Below are 19369 nucleotides of genomic sequence, written 5' to 3' on the forward strand. Positions count from 1 at the left end.
CTTCTTTCTTCTCCCAATTTGTATACTACAACAAACTCCATAATTTTCATTATGCTGCCTGTTTGGACTCGTAATGTGTTGTGAAATGTAGGAACTTGTGGGCTACTAGCTAATATGTTCAGGTATTTTACTTTTCTTTTTTCCTTCTTGTAGTATAGCGAAGGCAACCGAATATATTTTTTTTTCAAAAATGTATTTCACTTTTCTTTGAATCAAATCAATCCATCTCTTTTCCTTGTAATCAGATTTCTTGTGCTATTGATGCCTCTAAATGCACACACAACACAGTGTCAAACTTAAACGAAATCCTCTTTAGCTACACATACAAAAACATCCTCCTTAGCAATAGCATGGTTTAATCTCATCATCCTGAGTATGCATTACATCAGTGCTGCGTACAAGTTCGATTCAACGCAAGCTGCCAATCACCAGAGCCTTTGGAAAGGCCATGAAACGGCCCTGTCAGTTTGGTCACCTTCTCCCCTCAAAAAGAACTGAAGCATTAGCACTCCATGACAGCAACTGAAGCATTAAGCACACCATGACAGCAATCTGGCCCCCCCTGTTCTGTCTAGAGTGACATCCTTTCATGACAGTCACTCATCATACATGCTGGAGTATGTACTTATCTAGCATCCTTTAGCTTTGATGATGTATGTAGAGCCAACCTTCTGAGTGACTTTGCATGATAACAAAGCAGCATAAGTACTTAGAACCAGCATCAGCCATTGGTATTAGTACCTCTTGCCCATTATTACATTTTGTTATTCTTTATTTGGTGGCCATCTCAAAAATGCTTAAGCAGAGTTCCCATCAGTGAGGCCATAAACAAATTAAAGCTCTGATTAGGATTACCCAACCAACCCACCTTATCTAAGCACAAGCTTTCTTTCACCAGGGCCTTGTCTTTGAGTCTCACCAAACCTGACAGTGACACAAGCAATTAATCCTGGCCTCTGAAATATGTCAAGTTGCAGATGACACCAATTCCTTTTGACAAGTTACTCCTTATCATCCCTTCTTCCTTCCTGCCCCCTAATGATAGGCTAAGGTCCTATGCTCAGTAGATTATGTATTATGGATTACCACACCACGCTTCCCGAACCCCTAATGAACGGTACTATATGTTTTACAAAAACTTTCTTCATCAACAGTTTTAAGAAAACCTTTTCAAATCGACTTATCAACCAATATTTACTTCATTCATTTGCATCCTCAAATAATATGATCATAAACTCAATTTCAGTTTATCATCCATCTTATGCTAAGAACGCCCTTCAAGAGATCGTTTACACAAGAGGAGTGAAAGAACATGTAGTTAGTGATTGCAGTGAGTAGCAATCTAAGACCCTAGCTTCAAATCTTGGTAGGAGCAAATATCATATTGGATTGTTTGAGGGGCTAAGTTTTCAATTTAAATAACTGTGTATATCCGGTTGAATTAGAGGCCGAATAAAAATTAACCATCTCTAAAAAAAAATATTTACACGAGAGGAAAAAAGCAAGCTACTAATTACTTGTTGCTGTCAAATGGCCACCACTAGGAGTAGTATTAGTGTACTACTAGCCCTGTTGCTTGCTCTCTCTGCAATCCTCCTCCTCGGATTTGTTAATGATTCTGTTCTTTTTTTTCATTTCGCCCTTGTCATGCCGTCCGATCACGTGCTGTGATGGATGTTAACAAGCTATTGCTCCTGGGCCACCAGCTCGATTTTGGCTCTGCTATCTGCTGCATTCTCGCTGTCTCCTTCGTGACGCACTCGATCCCCCTCTCGCCGGCTAGATTTCTTGGGCAGTTGCTACGCTACCGCCTCGCTCGCCGACGTGTGTGCCGGGCAAATCGAAAGGCAAGGATCCCGGCGAGCGCACTGCCGGATCGGATGGTGAGATCTCTCTGGGGCCTTTTTGCAGGGCACACTTGGCATCTGCTTCTTCTGATGCGGATGTTTCTCATGATATTGCGGTGGCTAGATATGCAATTGATAGTGCAGCAATAAGGGGTGTATAGTTTCAACATCAAGGTCCTATATTCAATTCCAACGCGCTCACAATTTCTTCTTTAAAAAATATTTGGAGGGACATCTTTTCAAATCTAGTTTTTTTGACGCATACATTTCTCAGGGTAAATATCGGTACCTCTTCTACTCTATCTTCCATAAACTAGTTACTGCCTGTAAAAGGTCAGGCATATATAATGTATGTTTGGCAGAGCTCCAACTTTTAAATTTAGCTTCGGGAGTTGGATCTGGAGTGAAGTTATGGAGCAGTGTAAACCCAGCTCCACTTTCATTTTGTGAAGTGCTCCAACTAGCTCTGCTCCCATTTTAGGTAGAGCTGAAACTGTTTTACTGTGAGCTGGAGCTGTGCCGAACAGACCCATAATTAGGGAGAAAAAGTTGTTACTTTTCATGTACGGACGCTTAAGCACCTTGAGATAGTAGAGAATGACTTTGTTTTCAAGAAGTAGAGGTATAAACATTTCTAACGTTTAAAATTTACAATTCACCACCAACGCCAACAAAATGGATGGAATCACTTGAAAGCTCACGAGTTACGGAGAGTACTGGACCGATCCACCTATAAAGCGCAGTTCCTCGGCTTCATTAACACGAACTACGATATGATCATTTAGAAACCTTGCTACCCGCTTTGCCGATACACCCTGGAAAGTAGAAACATTCTTTCCACCTCGTCATATACACAAGGAGAAACTCATGTGAGCAACTCAAGCCGACAACGTGAAAACACAACAATGATGGTCCACTAGTGGTGCTACCGGCCAAGGTATATTAAAAAAAGGGTCCGCGCTCTCATCCTACTAACAGTATAGGAAATATGGAAGGAGAAAAAACATAGAGTGTTTTAACGCAAGGGGCTCTTGGCAATAGCTAATAGGTTGCCAAAATCAAGGAGACTAACATCCTCATCTTTTTGCTAAGGCTTATACTTATCAACTAAAATTTAAAATTTAAATCTTAAATTTGAAGTTGATTTTGGGTTTTTTCATCGAAATTTATTTTTCAGCCTTTGCTTTTTAGATAGTTAAGAACACGTATATAAAGGTTTTATTCATAACTTATTTTTCATTTGCAAATATGCCGTTTGGCTTATTCACCGAATAAGCTAAACGATTGGACTGTATAACCTAGGACCTAGCATGAGCAAAACGACTTCGGAGCTTTTTTTTTTTTTTGAAAGGTTTCGGAGCTTATTCTTTAGCTTTGTTCTACTTTTTTTATAGTTCTCTTTCACACGTATACAACTCTTCTTTTTCTCTTATTATATTTAAAAGTAAATTTCATAAAACTTGAAGTAGTTTAATCAATCTATCACAAAACTACAAATTTTTAATAACGTGTATCACAAAATTACAGATTTAACATCATAATTTTTTTATCATAATTTTTTTATATAAAATTACAGATTTAAGGTATGATATAAAAAAACTACAGATTTAACGTCACTTTTATCAAAAAACTACAACTTCTGTAACACCAATAGTGCTAAGATATAAACTCTAAACTAAATCTATAGTTTTGTGATATGATGTTTTAAATCTATAGTTTGTGATAAGTTTGGTGCTAAATCTGTAGTTTTGTGATACATATCTTTAAATCTGTAGTTCTACGACAGTTTGATCAAAGTATATGTAGTTTTGTAAAATTTACTCTATATTTAATTAATGAAATTGTCACGATCTAGTACGGTTCGTTCATTTGTTTTTATTTCTAGCATACTACTTCCCAATCCAACCGGCCACTGTTCATGATTATCTATATTTACAGATGTATTGCTAGGCACGATCTTTTTTAATCAAGTAAATTTCTAGTGAATATCACCTTAAGTTTAATTTTAAACTCCTAAAAGTGTATATATCCGTGGATGGAGGAAGTAGATGCCTTCTCCTTGAACAAATTGGAAGTGGTCGTATTACTGCATTCAAAGACATGTGTTGAATGTTCTAAAAAAAGACATGTGTTGAAATGTCATAGGGCAATTGTTGGATGAGTTAGAATATATTTATTTAGCTCGAGTCTGATTTGCTGAACATAATAAATTAATAATTAATAGACTTCTAAGAGTGACTTTAAAAAATAAGGACAGTTGCTCCAAACTAGCCCTAGTTAAGTCAGAAGGGAAGATGGATAAGATGCAGGTAAATGTTCATTTTTGGTATATCCTTTTGGCTTGTTCTGCAGAAGATACAAGCAAGTACATGTCACAGTATTAGTTGGAAATCAACAGGCTGGCTGTTGGATTTGCAGATTAACTTAAAAGAGACTGTCACTTGCGAAGTTGGTATGACTGCAATTGCCGCTCTTCGACCCTCTAAACGGATGATGAGGCAAATGAATGATCCCGCGAATATATCCTCTAACATAAAGAAAAAAAAACAGATAAAGGCCATAAACAAACTCTGAAAGAAAAGTGTTACAACATTTTATATCTAGCCAGTAATAAATATATAGTACCAAAGCTTACTGGTCCATCCATCCGTATGACTATGTTCTGAACCTTCAAAACATGAAAGAGTCATTTGGTTACAAAATTGACTTTAGTTATGAGTGCAACTTGTCGTACAAAGGTCAATGGTCTTGGTGTGTTCTTATGTGGTCTCTAACTACTACAAAAGAAAATCATCCGCATACTTTTAGGCTATGTTTAGAGCAGGGGTGTAAAGTTTTAGTGTGTCACATCGAATATACGGACACACATTTGAAGTATTAAACGTAGACTAATAACAAAACAAATTACAGAATCCGCCTGTAAACTGCGAGACAAATTTATTAAGCCTAATAATCTGTCATTAGCAAATGTTTACTGTAGCACCACATTGTCAGATCATGGAGCAATTAGGTTTAAAAGATTCGTCTCGCAATTTATACGCAATCTGTGTAATTAGTCATTTTTTCGTTTATATTTAATACTCCATGCATCCATGTGTCCAAATATTCGATGTAATTGGGTGAAAAATTTTAACAGGTGATCTAAATAAGGCCTTAGTCTATACTACTGTATTTGAGGTCTCATTTATGTAGAGTATTTATGGAGAGAAGCTTCAGAAATTTTCTAAAAGACTAAACTGTCAAAATAGTACAATACTAGGACTTCTTATATTGCAGTTGTAACTATCGCCATAATTTATTAGAGCTGGCAAGTTTCTACTCTTCGTTCTTAGTTAATTCTCCATCAATTCATTAAGGCAACATCCAAGTTACTGATTAAATCTTACTTTGGATCCTTCTGAAGCATTTCAAATGTCACTGATTGTGAAATTATGCTTAGTGTAATGTTGCCGTAGACCCGTCAAAAAAAGTTCACAATTATTACTCCGTATTTTAATACATAACATCATTGATTTTTTATAAGTTTGAATATTCATCTTATTTAAAAAAAATTATGTAATTATCATTTATTTCATTATGCCTTGATTTATCGTTAAATGTTCATTACATATGACTTATTTTTTTTATATTTGCATAAAAATTTTAAATAAAACGAATGGTCAAACATTTGTCAAAAACGAACGGTGTCGTATATTAAAAAAAAGAGGTAGTAACACTAAAGATGATTATTTGGTTGTTACAGTTACAAGCACAATGCTTACGAAAGACATCGACTGATATGCTTCTTTCTTCTGCAGAACATTCTAACAATCATCACTTAAATAATATACTATACTGACGATTTTGCTTATAGAGAAGAATCGGTCACAAGATGATTGGGTTTCAATTTTGTTTCACTGGATCATCAATCAGCTGGGATTAGCAGAAAAGAAACTTGCAGCGAGTTTACACGTTTGTTTCTTGCTAAGAATTGAAGATCACGTACGTATCATCTACTCCAACTAGCTTGTGTAGACGTCAACTCCAAAGAGAGAGGATTAGAGATTAGAGAAGCTATCTAGTAGCTAATTAACATGGCTTACTTGTCATCATTAGCATTTTTTTTTCTTCCATGCAAATTAAGGCTTGCCATTGCCAACTTCAGATGGACAGACGACAGCCATATCTTCAGATTAATTACACGTCGTTTTGCTGCATATGCACGTATTGCATGCCGTGGATCTAATTTTCAGCGAACATTTCTACATTTGTTTCTTTCTTGCAAAAAATGGACATGACGATAGGATATTATATGCAGTAAACTGAAGGATTAGAGGGCACATGTTGCTGCTGATATTATGTTCATCAGTCATCGTCTCTCATTGATATCTTTCAGCAGTTTCTGAAGACTGAAGTTGCTGCTCAAGGCAAGTCTTGGTCTTGCTTAATTGGAACGTGAAATATCTTGAATTGTTGTGGGTCTATGCATCTTTCTATCATTAAATTTTGTGTCAAAAATCTAGCGAGAAATGTTCTACATCACGCTAGTTAAGAAGCTAGCTACCCCTCTATCGTTTGCTTGTTTTGTCAGACAATAGCCAAAATTTAAATTATGAAACTTAATTTTAGATTTGATTTTTAGGTTTTTTTTCATAGTTTATTTTTCAGTATTGGCTTTAGTTTTATGCACAAATTATTTATTGTTGTATCATTTATTTTTTTTCAATATAAGCCGTAGAGCGAACATAATGTTGTGAGTAATATATTGACGACCAAAGGGAGTAAATATTTATATAGTGGCAAATATACCTTTTGTCTCCTTCGACTCTATAGGGTGTCGATCTCACTGTCGTGCATCTTCTCTATGATCTTTTCAGCTCTCACATCTCCGGTAAAAATCCATAGCACATCTCTCAGAAATTTTGCATATCACATCGAGCCAAATCCTTTTATTTTTAAGTTCAAAAAAAATCCTTTTATTTTTACCTTTTCACTTTGTGTTCTTTGGGTTGCTTGCTTTCCTTTTCGTTTACCCCTTTCACTCCTTTTTCTGGCAAACAAGTTTGTCAAAACTATAGAATAAAAAATGGTGTCTTCATCAACTAGTGCCGTAGTATATATGTAACTTTATTTGTCCAACTCAACTGCACCGTTGAATTAGGGATACCTAGCTACCTACTCAATCGTTAATAACTATCATTAAGAAACAGATAAATAACCATCACGCAAGTGATTAATTAACAAGTTATAATATAACTACTAAAACCTCACCAACTCTTCACAGAGAAATGTTCTAAAAAATAGATTCACTAATTAAGTAAAGTAAGCAACACACGTGCATGCTTTGCACATAAGAATGTACCCTACAATATCTGAACTCATTAGCAGCACATACACCATTGTATATATACACAAACTAGTGAGCTAATATTATTGTACATTACCCACCCACATCTTTTATTGAAAACATGTATAGGTACTACACCAACAAATAGTTCTATCTCTCCAAAAAAAAACAAAGATCTAAGTATCTCCATTTGAGAAGTAATAACACTTCTAGTTAATGGCACAAACCCCCGAATCAATCTCAAGGGGAAAATACACAACAACATGCACCATCTACGCATACCCTCTCTCAAATGCATCAATCCCAACCGTTGATTGGTTTTCCGAAGAGCAAAGGCCTCGACTTGTTATCACCCTCCGATCTTGGCCGGCCATGCCTAGCTGCTTTCACAATCTTGATGCTTTTATTAATTATACACTTCACTTGATTATCTACACTGATAGCAACACAATTAAGTAAGCTGCTGACATCTTCTAGCTAGAAGTTGGACCCATTTGAGCTGTTGACCATGGAGGCATCGACCACCAAGCTCGAGTCTCCCATCCCAAAATCTTGGTAGTCGAGCAGCCAGTCCGTCGTCATGCCGACGTCCCACGGCAGCGCCGGCGTGGCGCCGGTGGCGGCGATGCTACTGAACTCGTCGACGTCGTTGCTGGCCGTGAAATTGAGCCATGGCTCGTCGCCGGTGGGCAGCAGGTCCTCTTCCAGCAGCCACTTCACCAGAGGGTCCTGGTGATGGCTACTGCTGCTGCTGCTACTGCCACCGGCGGTGCTGGCGGTGTTAGTGCTCGACTCCGGCGGGCTGTCGCCACCGGCAGACACGGACATGTCCCTGACGACGGCGTCGTCAAGCTGCCGGCTTTGCTGCCTGGTCGCCTCGCCGGACTTGGACGACTCCGCCGTGACGGTGGACTGCGAGGTGGTGGCCGGGCTCTCCTGCTTCCGGTCGAGGGGCTCGTGCGTCACCGGGTCGATGCCCATCTTGATGAGCTTCTTCTTGATGTGCGTGTTCCAGTGGTTCTTGATCTCGTTGTCCGTCCTGCCCGGTAGCTTGGCAGCAATCTTGGACCATCTGCATAGACACAATTAACATCAACAATAGAAAAGTAGTAGTGATTAAGTTTGTACTAGTAGTAATTCTCACGGAGACATCATGCATACGTGCATGCTTAAGTAAGAATGAAAATTATTTACTGATGGGAATGTTTACGTAGCACACGACTGAAAAAAAAGGAATAATGTCAATTTCGTAACAGTAGTTAATTTGGATGGAGAAACCAGTTGGTGATTTCAGCCGGGTGCGCTATGCATTCACTTTTAATTATATTTCTAAAAGATAGATAGAAATAAAAAAAGCAATTCATCCTTGTCAATCATTTTCGCAGGTACCCCGGCTTGCTGATGAAACATTGAAACCGCATGGAATTACCATTTCTACACCATGGAATAAATGGTGCAGATGCCTGTTCTGTTAATCATTAGAGTTTGAGGGAGACATGGAAGTATGATGACTGACCAAACTTTACTTTCTCCATAATTTACTGCCTAGGAGCATTTCTTATGCAAGTTTTTACATAGCCGTGAAAACATGCCACCACTTTCATAAGCAAATAGAAATATTTTACTGATTTGAAGCGCAACTCTCAATTAACTAGAGATCACAACCCATCTCTATCTCATTTGTTTCTTTAAGCTATCTAAGGAGTAGCCTTTTAATTAAGAGTGACAAAACAACAAAGGGGTTGGTAGTGTACTTTTTAAAAAGCTTGCTTCCATTTTCCAATGAGGCAACTGGACCTAAGAGGATGCTTTCTATTTCTGAATCAACGTGTAGGGTTCTCTTAGCCACAGAAATCAAGCTAGTGGGAGCCAGCGCTCTAGAATGCACATCAAGAAAGTGAAACAAGAAATTTCCAATGTTCTTCTGCGAGACTATTTTCCATGGCTACGAAATTGTATGCCACTTGGACACCATATAACAGCTAAGGATATAGAGTTCAGCGGTTGTGTCTAAGAGCTGTCATAGAAAGGCTTTTATGCTACTCTCTAGTTTACAAGGAGCATATCTAATATGTGTAAACCCATAATTAATTCAGTGTTGACATAAAAAAATCAAAACAATAAATAAGTAACATTAAATTTGGAGAAAGAAAATATTGTGGATCTCATTGTGTAGTACAGTCCTTTTGTTTCTTCTACATTTTTTTTCAAAATATCGGTATCAGTTGGTACGACAGTGATTTGCACAAAAATTAGCTATCTTCTGCCAAAAGTAAAAGTAGGCACTTAATTAATTCTCCACAACAGGGACCACAATTAAGCATGTTCACACTTGGCTAATCTTGTACATCTCCCCTCCATCATTGAGAAACTAATACACGCATGTGTTGTTTGATGTTTCCTCGTACTATGGCAATAGGTCACCAGCATGTCATATGCTTCTCCTACCAGTGTGGTGCTATCTTTTTTAAAAAAAACTTTACAAATCTGGAAGTAATTATATTATTATTTTTTTGCTCCAAATTAGATTATTTATTAAATTTCCATTTTAGTTGATTGAAGAATTGTGTGCTTAATTTTTCTTAAGAGCATTACATGATGGAATCAAGTGCTGTTCAAACTCCAATAAATAGCTTCTACTATCTAATATATAACTCATCAGATTCTTCTAATAAAGAATCTAAACAATGAATGAATTGCAAGCGGCCAATCACTTCTATTTTCTTTACAATATTGTTCTTTGGGTTTAAATTAACTGTTGGGCTTACAATATTGTTCTTTGGGTTTAAATTAACAAAAGCAAGCTAGCTAGGTCAACAGTGCGCAACTACAATTATCGTCGTTTTGCACGCTTCTAGTTTTTCCTATCAGATAGCTGGCATATAATTAACTTTTGCTATAAAGAAAATGCATACGTGCTAACCTCGTGTTTGGTTTGGATCATACAAAACAAAGATAGATAGAAAATAGTGTGATTCTAGATAAGGTTTTCCATTCTGTCTTCTCCACGTTATATCTATGCATGGCGATCGAAAGTTCTAGATTCTGACTGGCCGGCCTTCACCAGTGTAGAAAGTCTCGTTTCTTAAATGGATTTCTCGTGCAAGTAGGGTTACTATGTGCTACTGCTAAATATTCCAAGCTATGTTTTGTCTCCTTCAAAGCAAGAAACAAGTAATCCACACCTTAGACAGCGACATGAAATGCATGCGAGTTAGAGGCCAGAGTCTACCCTTAATTTGGCTGCTAACCTGTGATGGTTACATTAGGGAGTTTTCTTCCATGGTTTTACCAACCAGTGGACAGTAATTCGTACGTTTGATCCTGTGTGTTGACAAGGAACGTACCTACGCGCTAATCCATGGGATTAATTACTTCATCGTATACTGGGTAAGATACTTTCTTGGCGACGTAGTACACATGGAGACAAGTCTGCTAGCTTGCGTATGACAGCAGTAGTAGTAGTGATGAAGGTTTACGTACCTACGTGACCGTGATGTCACGTACATGTAAGCGCTATATACACTTATTTAATTAGTTCACATGAGTGATTGACGACCTATGAGCTTCATTGTCAAAGTACTGTAATTTGGTGGCTTTGCGACCTCACACATTGATGACAGCCACACATGTCGTCAGTCGTCTTCGTATCAAATAATGGGCATGCAGGTAGCTAACATACAGTACTAGTAGTAGTTCTCTCAATTTCTTGGACCTTATTAAATTACTATACGGTGTTAGTTATTACCGCTATCTAACTGCTAGTACTACTGAGCTTTTTAATGATCTACTCCTATTTGTATAGAGAGTTAATCCAGCTCTATCCACATCAAAATCCTATATGGTTACCCGGCAAAAGAAAATCCTATATGGTTTAAGATGGCACAGTGCATATGCATGAAAAATCTATTAGCGTTTGTATGCATGCATTTGCGTGTGTGAGCTAGACGAGGTAGAGCAAGTAACGTGGGTGTGTGTATATGCATGGAGAAGGGGGTACCTGTTGCCGAGCTTGGCGTGGAGGTCGATGACGAGCTGCTCCTCGGCGTCGGTGAGGAGGCCGCGCTTGAGGTCGGGGCGGAGGTAGTTTGTCCACCGGAGGCGGCAGCTCTTGCCGCAGCGGAGCAGCCCGGCGAGCTTCGGCACGGCGCGCCAGCAGCAATGGCCGTTGGTCAGGATGAAGCTCATCAGCTTCTTGTCCTCCTCCGCCGTCCACGGCCCCCTCTTCACCCCCAGCTTGTCGCAGCACGGCTGCCTCCCCATCCTTTATATATACACACGTACTGCTCCTCCTCCGCTGCCGGTGATCGCCGCCGGGAAAGTCGACCACGGCGAGCTGGAGCCGCTGCTGTTTCGAATAGGCAGAGGCGAGGCAGGTTAAGTTAATTGATTAGCAAGGCGTGCATCAAAGCAAAGGGGGTGGGGGCGTGACAAGTGCCTCGCAACTGCAACCGGAGCGTGCGGGTGGAAGGGCGTATATATAGCTAGGCCCTCCTGCTCCAAGCTCTTTTTAATCTCCGGTGATGGCGACGGCGGCGACGGAGGCAGCTCGCTGACTTAGCTGCGCCCACAAGGCTAAACACCACCACCACTTGCAGTGCTGCACACACACAAAAAAAAAAGAAGAGATTTTGATACGTGTAGAGGGCTCAAGGAGCAGTTTGCGGCTTGTGTCGCACACCTGCATGCACCCCGCCCGGCCTGGAGACTGTTCCTCGATCGACGCTCTCATGAGAAAGAAAGAGTAAGAGATCAATATGTCAAGATACATTGGTACAGTCTCAAGCTCTCACGCACTCTTGAGTAAGGGAAAAAGTGACTTTCCAGATGATGCTACAGAGCTTGCACGTTAACTTTGGTGCGTTATCGATGGATGAAAATGATTTTTATGGTAATTATTCAACATAATAAAAAAATAAACTATTGATTAAAAATAGTTCCCTGAAATATTGATGGAAAAAGTTTCTATAAAACTCATACCGTTTAGAAATACTAGTAAACTAAGTAAACATGCTCACAATAATCCATAATCTGTAAGCTACCGAGAATGCCCCTTGAAAGATCGATTAAATTATTATTACACTAATCCTCCTTCCGTAACTTCTTAGAAATTTTTTCTCAAATATAACAACATAGTAAAAGGTGATTTTTATTACTGAACTATCCTTAGTTATATTATCGTCCAACTAATCCAGACCTATAGGCTATACCACCACACAACCTTTACGCTATTAAATGGTTAAAACTTATTATATTTTGGGACGGAGATAATATTATTTTATTTTCTTAATTTTGCATCGATCTCAAGGCATGTTGGATGGTAGATCAATCGTTTACCTCTGCTTCAATAAGCTGCTGCATCCGCGCGCTGCAAATTAAGATTTCCTTTTTCAGAGGGTAAGTGTAAACATCAGCAATAACGTACCTCCACCACACAAAAGCTACAGTCCGGTGTCGCTGAAGGCTTTGCCACTTCCGTTCCCCACGGGTGCATGTCTGCCTGCCCGCCCACCTTGCCGTGGTTGCGCCCTTACGCAATGATCCCATCAACCATTCCGTCAGCCACAAAAAACCACGGCCCCGGCAGAACAGGCATGCAAAGTGGTAGATGCAATGCAAGCCTGCAACTCGCAGCGCTCAGCATGCAGCCCAGCCAACCTCCTCGGAGCAAGTGGCATCGTCGTCGACGTCGTAGACGGTCGCCAGGAGCAAGCAACCTCGCTCAGCCGTGTGTCCAGATGGCCGGAACGGGTACATGCTTTGTACGACGGCGACCTCTGGCCCGGGAAAGAAGACTCGACGAACCACAGCTGCAGCCAGACAACGTCTCGTGTCAGCCATACCGATACGATCCGTCAGAGTGTCACCTTCCTCTGGCCTGTAGTTACTGACTGATTGACTTGCTGTAATTAACAGGCAAGACAGCCGGCCAACCGTTGTTCCTGTGTCAGTATCAAGAAACGACGTAAGATAAGGTGCAAAGATAGCCAGACGATCCATGAAATACTGTAAAACTGTAGGGAACTGTTAAATGAATCTTAGGTGGTTAGGTTTCACTACTTCAGCTATGCTATTCCAGCAAACTGAAGAATGATTGAATGAATATGTAGAGATGGGCCGGTCATCTGCAACAGCTAATGCTACTGAAAAGGCGGGTCACCATTTACAAGTACAGATCTAGTTTCTAAGTGCACTTCAGCACTGCTTGTCAATAATGAGCACTGGAATTCCTTAAGACCAGTTTTATTATTCAACTACATTATTAAGGGCACAAACCAAAAACAAGAAGACAGGGAGCTCATTCATGATCAGGTTCAGTATTTCAGAATCATAAACATGGCGGATACTGGTGCGGTGTGGTTGAAAAATAGTGCTACCAATGCCTGCTAAGTCGGCAGGAGTCTATTTTATGATTATCTTTTACTAGCTTCTACTTACAAATTTACTTGATGCGAAGTTGGAAGGTGCGAAGAACCACGGAGAAACAAGGTGACATATCAGCCATACTTAGCGAACACCTCCATAGAACCTGCATACTGTAGTACTAATTGACATCCTAAAATTGGCAATCCAACCAATGCCAAACATCCATGTGCTTATCTGTCAGTATCAAAAAAAAGAAATGATGTTAGGTCCCAGAGAGAAACGATACCTGAAAAAAATGAGATCGTACCCAATAATAAGTAGTTTTCAGCTACAATATTCCATCAAGGAATATAAAAGATTGTTCATTACAGAATAATTCGTTAGTCTATAACAAGGTGCAGTAGTTCCACATATTAGAACAATTTTGAGCTGCACCATGTTTGCCCACTGAGATGAACTCCGAGTTCTGTACTCTGAAATTGTTTCCAAACAACATAAACGAGGGTACTAAAACTCACTTCTGCTCAGGAATGACGTCAACAGACAAAAGTAACCATCTGCAGGTATATAACTGATTCTCCGACAAGGTAATGAAATGACCGTTCTCTGTAACAAAAAAAGTAACGTCAAATCAGTGTTCTGCGCTTCAGAAAATTGAAGTGGGAATTAACTCTCAACAAATATTTTGTGCCAAATGTGTCAACTAATGTGGCAGATCATGAGCTAGTCTAAATCATATCTTGGCAAATCCCAGGAATATGTAATCTTGTGTAGGATACGAACCTATTTAGATACTAATGGTAATAAGCTATCTGATCTTGGCAATGAAATGCTGGACTGCTAGAATGCTATTTGCATTGATGGACGTTTTAATAGATTCTTTCAGCTAATAGAACTGATCTGGAGTGAGAAAGAAACAGTGTTATTTTGCCACCATATAATATGGGTTTTGCTGGATTAGCCTGCGTAGACTATACAGTGTATAAATTTGCTTTGTCAAGATCCGTAGTCAATGAATAACAGTGGACCTCTTAGTATGAGAAAGGTACTTGAGCATAGTGAAAATATGAATATACCAAATGTAAATCAAATAGACAGATGAGTGTTTGTGGGAAAAAAAATAGAGACATGAGAGTTTCCACTTGTCCAGACTAATGACTAAAATTCAAAATTTCACCCAAGGAACAGAAGAAGCAAACAGAGAGTGGCAGAGTGAGACACCCTTTAATAATATAGAATTATATATAATAAATTAGCAATTTTAACACAAATTAGTGATTCGCAGAGATAATGAAGCACTGGAAATCTGAACGAGATTTTCCATTTTGAATTTAAGATTGCCGATCCTACTGCATACTCTTTTGAAGGGTAAAGACAACAAACTTAAGAGCATGAATAACCGGCCAATATCATCATGCATTTTTACATGTGGTGCACAATCAAATTTACAAAAAAGAATAATGAGAAGGAAACATTACTTTCAGTACTGATGGCACTATAAGAATGAGATTCTTCTAGGTGGTAGGTCAATTCCATCCTGTCTTCCAAGACTTACACCACAAGATCTAAGACATAGACAAGCAAGGTGTGCATTTCAAATATGTTTAATTCCTTGCAACCCCACATCTATGTTGATTGCATGAATGAAATGCAATAATCAATTGATAATACTGTTCTATTTTCAGTGGTCACTTGACAGGAAAAACTGTACTTTAACACAGTTTTTTTTTTTTTTTTGAAAAACACCCCGGGGTCTTCCGGCTAGCTTCACAAGATAGTGGGCTAGACGACCTGGGTTCGAAGCCTCACCTCTTCTAATTATTTGACATTATGTCCTTCCCTAATATTCATGTCTTTTAACATAGGTATTTTACTGTTTTATTTTCAGCGGTCATTTGAAAGGAAAAACTGTACTTTAACGAGGTGTCTTCATGTAACTAATTTCCTGAACCATGTTATATAAAAATATGTTCAGTCCTATCTTTTGTATTTCAAACCATATTACGTTCATGCTCTCAATTGTCAGGGGTTTAATCCCTACAACTCTAGAAGGTTCTGCCAGTCAATGTATATGCTCATATGGATAACATAGCAGCAACTACTATCTAGTGCTTATGTACTTACCAACAAGAGTAATAACATTAAAATACAATATCGAGCAGCTAAGTACAGCAATTTCCTAAAGCTTCAGGTTAATATCGGACCAAACGGATTCAGTTCATGATCAGTTAGTAAAATTCAACAAATATAATTGAAACAGGTCCGACATTTCCAATCAGCTAAACCCACTGAATAACAACCTGGATTATCAACTTTGCAGCTGGAAAACGCGTAATCCAATCTGAGTTTGATTATAGCATAATGGATTAGGTAGGAAAAGGTCAAGTTTCATCTAGTTCTCCACTCCTAGCTTCTTGCATCTTGAATACAGGTTCCCTCAGTAAGACATCCCTATAAAGGCACAGACTTAGTGACTTATCCCTATAAAGGCAGCAATCAACTGGAATATTGAACTGCCAGGAAAATGTAACTTCTAGTGCCTACTAAATTATTCATGAGTATTTTTCTTTGACAGACAGAGTGTATTCTATTGGAACAATTCAATTCATTTGTCTCTGCAGGAATCATACAGAAGTTGGTGCACTACTCCTATGCCTTCATGGGGTTTGATTCTGAAATATGACCATGAATGGTGAGAAGTTATATCCAGAAAGGTTCTAATCTAACTAGGCTAACTCTTTCAAAACAACAAGCTACGATGATGAGACAATGGAATAATTTACCACGAGTTCTAACTACCCCTGCAAGTTGTACGATGATACAGTAGAAATATATATATGTATGTATGTATGACCAATTAATTTCACTGCCACAGGATATTGGGATCTAGGAAATCATTGGTAGCTAGCAAGACCGAGTGGATTCATATCTTCCTTTTCAATCAAGCATCGTATGTCATTCCACGACGCTTAGACCATAAGATCTTAAACTAATGTCCAGGATTTTGGGGCCGAGTAAGTTCGATTTCTCAAGCAATGACTACATACCGTGGGTCCAAAATTAGCCAATCGCCGTTATCATCTGAATTTGTTAGTTTGCTTATTAGTAGTTCCTATATGCTGCTACATCACGCCTTTGTTGTTGCCTGTTGGGCGTTCGAACTAAAAGAGGATGATCTAAACCCAGCCAGGTCAGATCTCACTCATAAAACACCCAAAACCTTACTTGGCCCTGTCCTAACCAATAATTTGGCTTAAATGGGACACCACTATGGCTATCATCCATGTCAGTCAAATTGTCAAGTTAATTCTACACGAGCCAATTAATCGGGTTGGTCCAGCTTGCTCCGCCTACAAGAGACCAGACTGCGTCAGGCAGGTTGCAAGCTTGCAACCACAGTAGAGGACGCAACAACACTGACACAATCTGAAAGAAGTCAAGAACAACAAGGCCAGAGAAGATGTACCTTGGTGAGGAACAGAACTGACCAGCAGCGGATGTCTCCATGACGACGACCTCGCATCAGGGGATTCCCCCGTGGCCACCAGCGAGCGACCTTCCACGCGGCTGCTGCGCCTGAAGGGGGGAACAGCATGGGGATGGACGCGACAGTGAACCCAAAATGCTGCCCCGCGCACGAGCGCCCCCAGATTGCAACCTGTGATTCCAACCGCGAACGTGAGGTGAGATGCATCCTTCCAGATCGCGAAATCGCGAGGCAACGCGAGGGATCGAGTGCGGGGGAAGGGTTCTTCAGGTTACCTCAACCTGTGACCTGTCCCCTCCCCGATGCGTCCCTCCCGGATGAGAATTTTGCTCTCGTCTTGGCGCTGTGATCACCGACCCCGTGGGGGCAAGGGACGCGAGGCGAGTGAGGAGGAAGACGGGAGGGCACTGTTGCTCACGTCTCCGCCGTGCCTTCCACGGCGCCGCCGCCGCGCGTTTGGTCTGGTCGTCTGGAGGAGAGGCACTGCCGCGAGTCCCCCCGCGTCGGCGGCGCTATGGCACGCCGTAGAAGCGGGAATGGTGAGTGCGGAGGCGAAGGGGCTGTCGCCGGAGCGGTGGCGATGGCTGGAAGGCGAGACGGCGAGCCGGCGAGCGGTGAGACCGGCGGCGGTGGCTCGGTGGCGCTGGCCCATGGGTCCAACTGCAGTTTGTACTTTTGTGGAATCTGGACCGTACGATGGGCAAGGATTCGATGGTCTGGATAAATGATTTGAAATTTGTTTTGTTTGGCTATGCACTCCAAACTAGAGTTACTCATAATTCAAACTTATCTGGAAATACAACTACTTTTCCACTCATCTCTTAATCCTATTTTCTCATCTCAATCAATCACAACAATTCTTATCGTAACTTTAATCTCTTAAATAAAATGAATATAAATAGTTGTACTTTGGGACGGGAAAGTATTTGTTTATAATCAACGCTGACATAAACTCCCTCGAGGCATGTTTGGTTTGTTGTTCTTCTTAGCTATAAAAACAGAGGCAATGCCAATGTGTTAAGTTTTCATCTAATTTGGTACCCAAAATTTGGCATGTTTAAAATGTTAGTGAGAAAAACAAATAAGATATATACATAACTAAAACGTTATAACAATGTGCAAAACAACTATTCTTTGCCAAAGTTTTGGTATGTTAGATCTTGTCGTTGCCAATTAATTTGGTAACGTTTGGATTGGCAATGATCCAAACAAGCACATAATACTTGAGTTTAACCCATATCTTCTTTGCGCCTTCATTTTTAAGTTTTGCAAAAGCTGCAATTAATTTGTGTGGTCAATATCTATATCTGGATAATTAAAGTAGGACGAGTTGAGATAGTTCGGTTCAGTTCAATGGATGACCGGCCTTATGTTTAGTTGAACGGATGTGACAAGAGAATTCACGACCGTGCGACACAAATAATGTTGTAAGATCATGTACTATCACCTTCAGCCTAATCCACTAATCATGTTGTACGATCTTGTACTATCAACCAAATGAATGCATGCATCTTTCTATACACCTAAGTAAATGAATTGACATGATAACCTTTGTGATTTGATTTTGTTCTTGACATTTTGAAACGGTAAGAAATAAAATATGTCATATGCTCTTAGTGACAAACTATTATTGTTCCATCAGTGCAAAGTGCAAGCTAAAATGTTCCTCTGATAATCTGACTATACCGTTTCAACTAGAGAATCATAAATGGATTGTTCCTCGCTCGTATCAATGGTCCGACATTGCTCTTTTGCACAGGAATGTTTTTCTAAACCATAGACTTCATTTCTCGGAGGCAATGGATTAAAATTTAATCTTTGGTCTTGGGGGTCACTGAAAAGAAATAATATAGCTATGTTTAAGGGAGCTTGAGATTATAAAAAGCAGTTGGTGAAAATTTAGAAAAGTTGTGATTCTCAACTTTTGGCAATCTAGCTTTCCATTCACTATTTAGATTCCACAACTACCAAACCTCAAAAGTTGGGTGAGAAGTTAGATAATTTCAGTCTAAGAGGGTTAAAGATTTGTAGAGAAACTGTAATTGTCAAAGTTCTCCAAAACCTCAAAATTTGGGTGAAAAGATATATTGTATGGGAGAGGTAGGCCCTGTTTCTTTCAGCTTGATATTATTATAATCTAGATTATTGGGAGTAATCTGAAAGAAACAGACAAATTATTAAAGTAGCTTATTATAATCTGAAGCCCAGCTTATTATAATCTAATAAGCTCATTTAGGTAACAATCTAGTTTATAGTAATCTGGCTCAATAATCTAGATTATAATAATCTTAAGCTGAAAGAAACAGGGCCTTAAAGATTTTGAGAAAAGGGGTAACTGTCATA

The 19369-nt window shown here is 39.5% G+C and overlaps 1 protein-coding gene across 7 annotated transcripts; it reads right to left on the reverse strand.

Annotated features, from left to right (window-relative positions):
- Positions 1–7362: 7362 nt before the first annotated feature.
- Positions 7363–17714, reverse strand: LOC127784274 (MYB-like transcription factor ODO1). Of its 7 annotated transcripts, none has more exons than XM_052311472.1 (9): positions 17302–17714; positions 17006–17197; positions 15840–16889; positions 15018–15104; positions 14058–14145; positions 13612–13773; positions 11855–13115; positions 11174–11773; positions 7363–8245 (listed from the first exon to the last, which is right to left on the reverse strand). In XM_052311472.1, the coding sequence occupies exons 8-9, from the start codon at positions 11434–11436 to the stop codon at positions 7651–7653; spliced, it is 858 nt and encodes a 285-aa protein (XP_052167432.1). In that variant the 5' UTR covers positions 11437–11773; positions 11855–13115; positions 13612–13773; positions 14058–14145; positions 15018–15104; positions 15840–16889; positions 17006–17197; positions 17302–17714; the 3' UTR covers positions 7363–7650. The 7 variants fall into 7 exon arrangements, with proteins under 7 accessions (XP_052167432.1, XP_052167433.1, XP_052167435.1 ...); XM_052311473.1 differs by having other exon boundaries at positions 11855–11900; positions 12599–13115; positions 15018–16889; XM_052311475.1 differs by having other exon boundaries at positions 11174–11518; positions 11620–11773; positions 15018–16889.
- Positions 17715–19369: the final 1655 nt, after the last annotated feature.

This window comes from Oryza glaberrima, chromosome 9, assembly GCF_000147395.1.
Source record: "Oryza glaberrima chromosome 9, OglaRS2, whole genome shotgun sequence".
NCBI lineage: Eukaryota > Viridiplantae > Streptophyta > Magnoliopsida > Poales > Poaceae > Oryza > Oryza glaberrima.

Excerpts from the sequence above, each read along its gene's own strand:
- LOC127784274 (XM_052311476.1), bottom strand. The coding sequence starts at position 11,436 with ATGGGGAGGCAGCCGTGCTGCGACAAGCTGGGGGTGAAGAGGGGGCCG. Across the intron at positions 8,246-11,173 it reads CACGCCAAGCTCGGCAACAG|ATGGTCCAAGATTGCTGCCA; the intron begins GTACCCCCTTCT and ends GTGTCTATGCAG.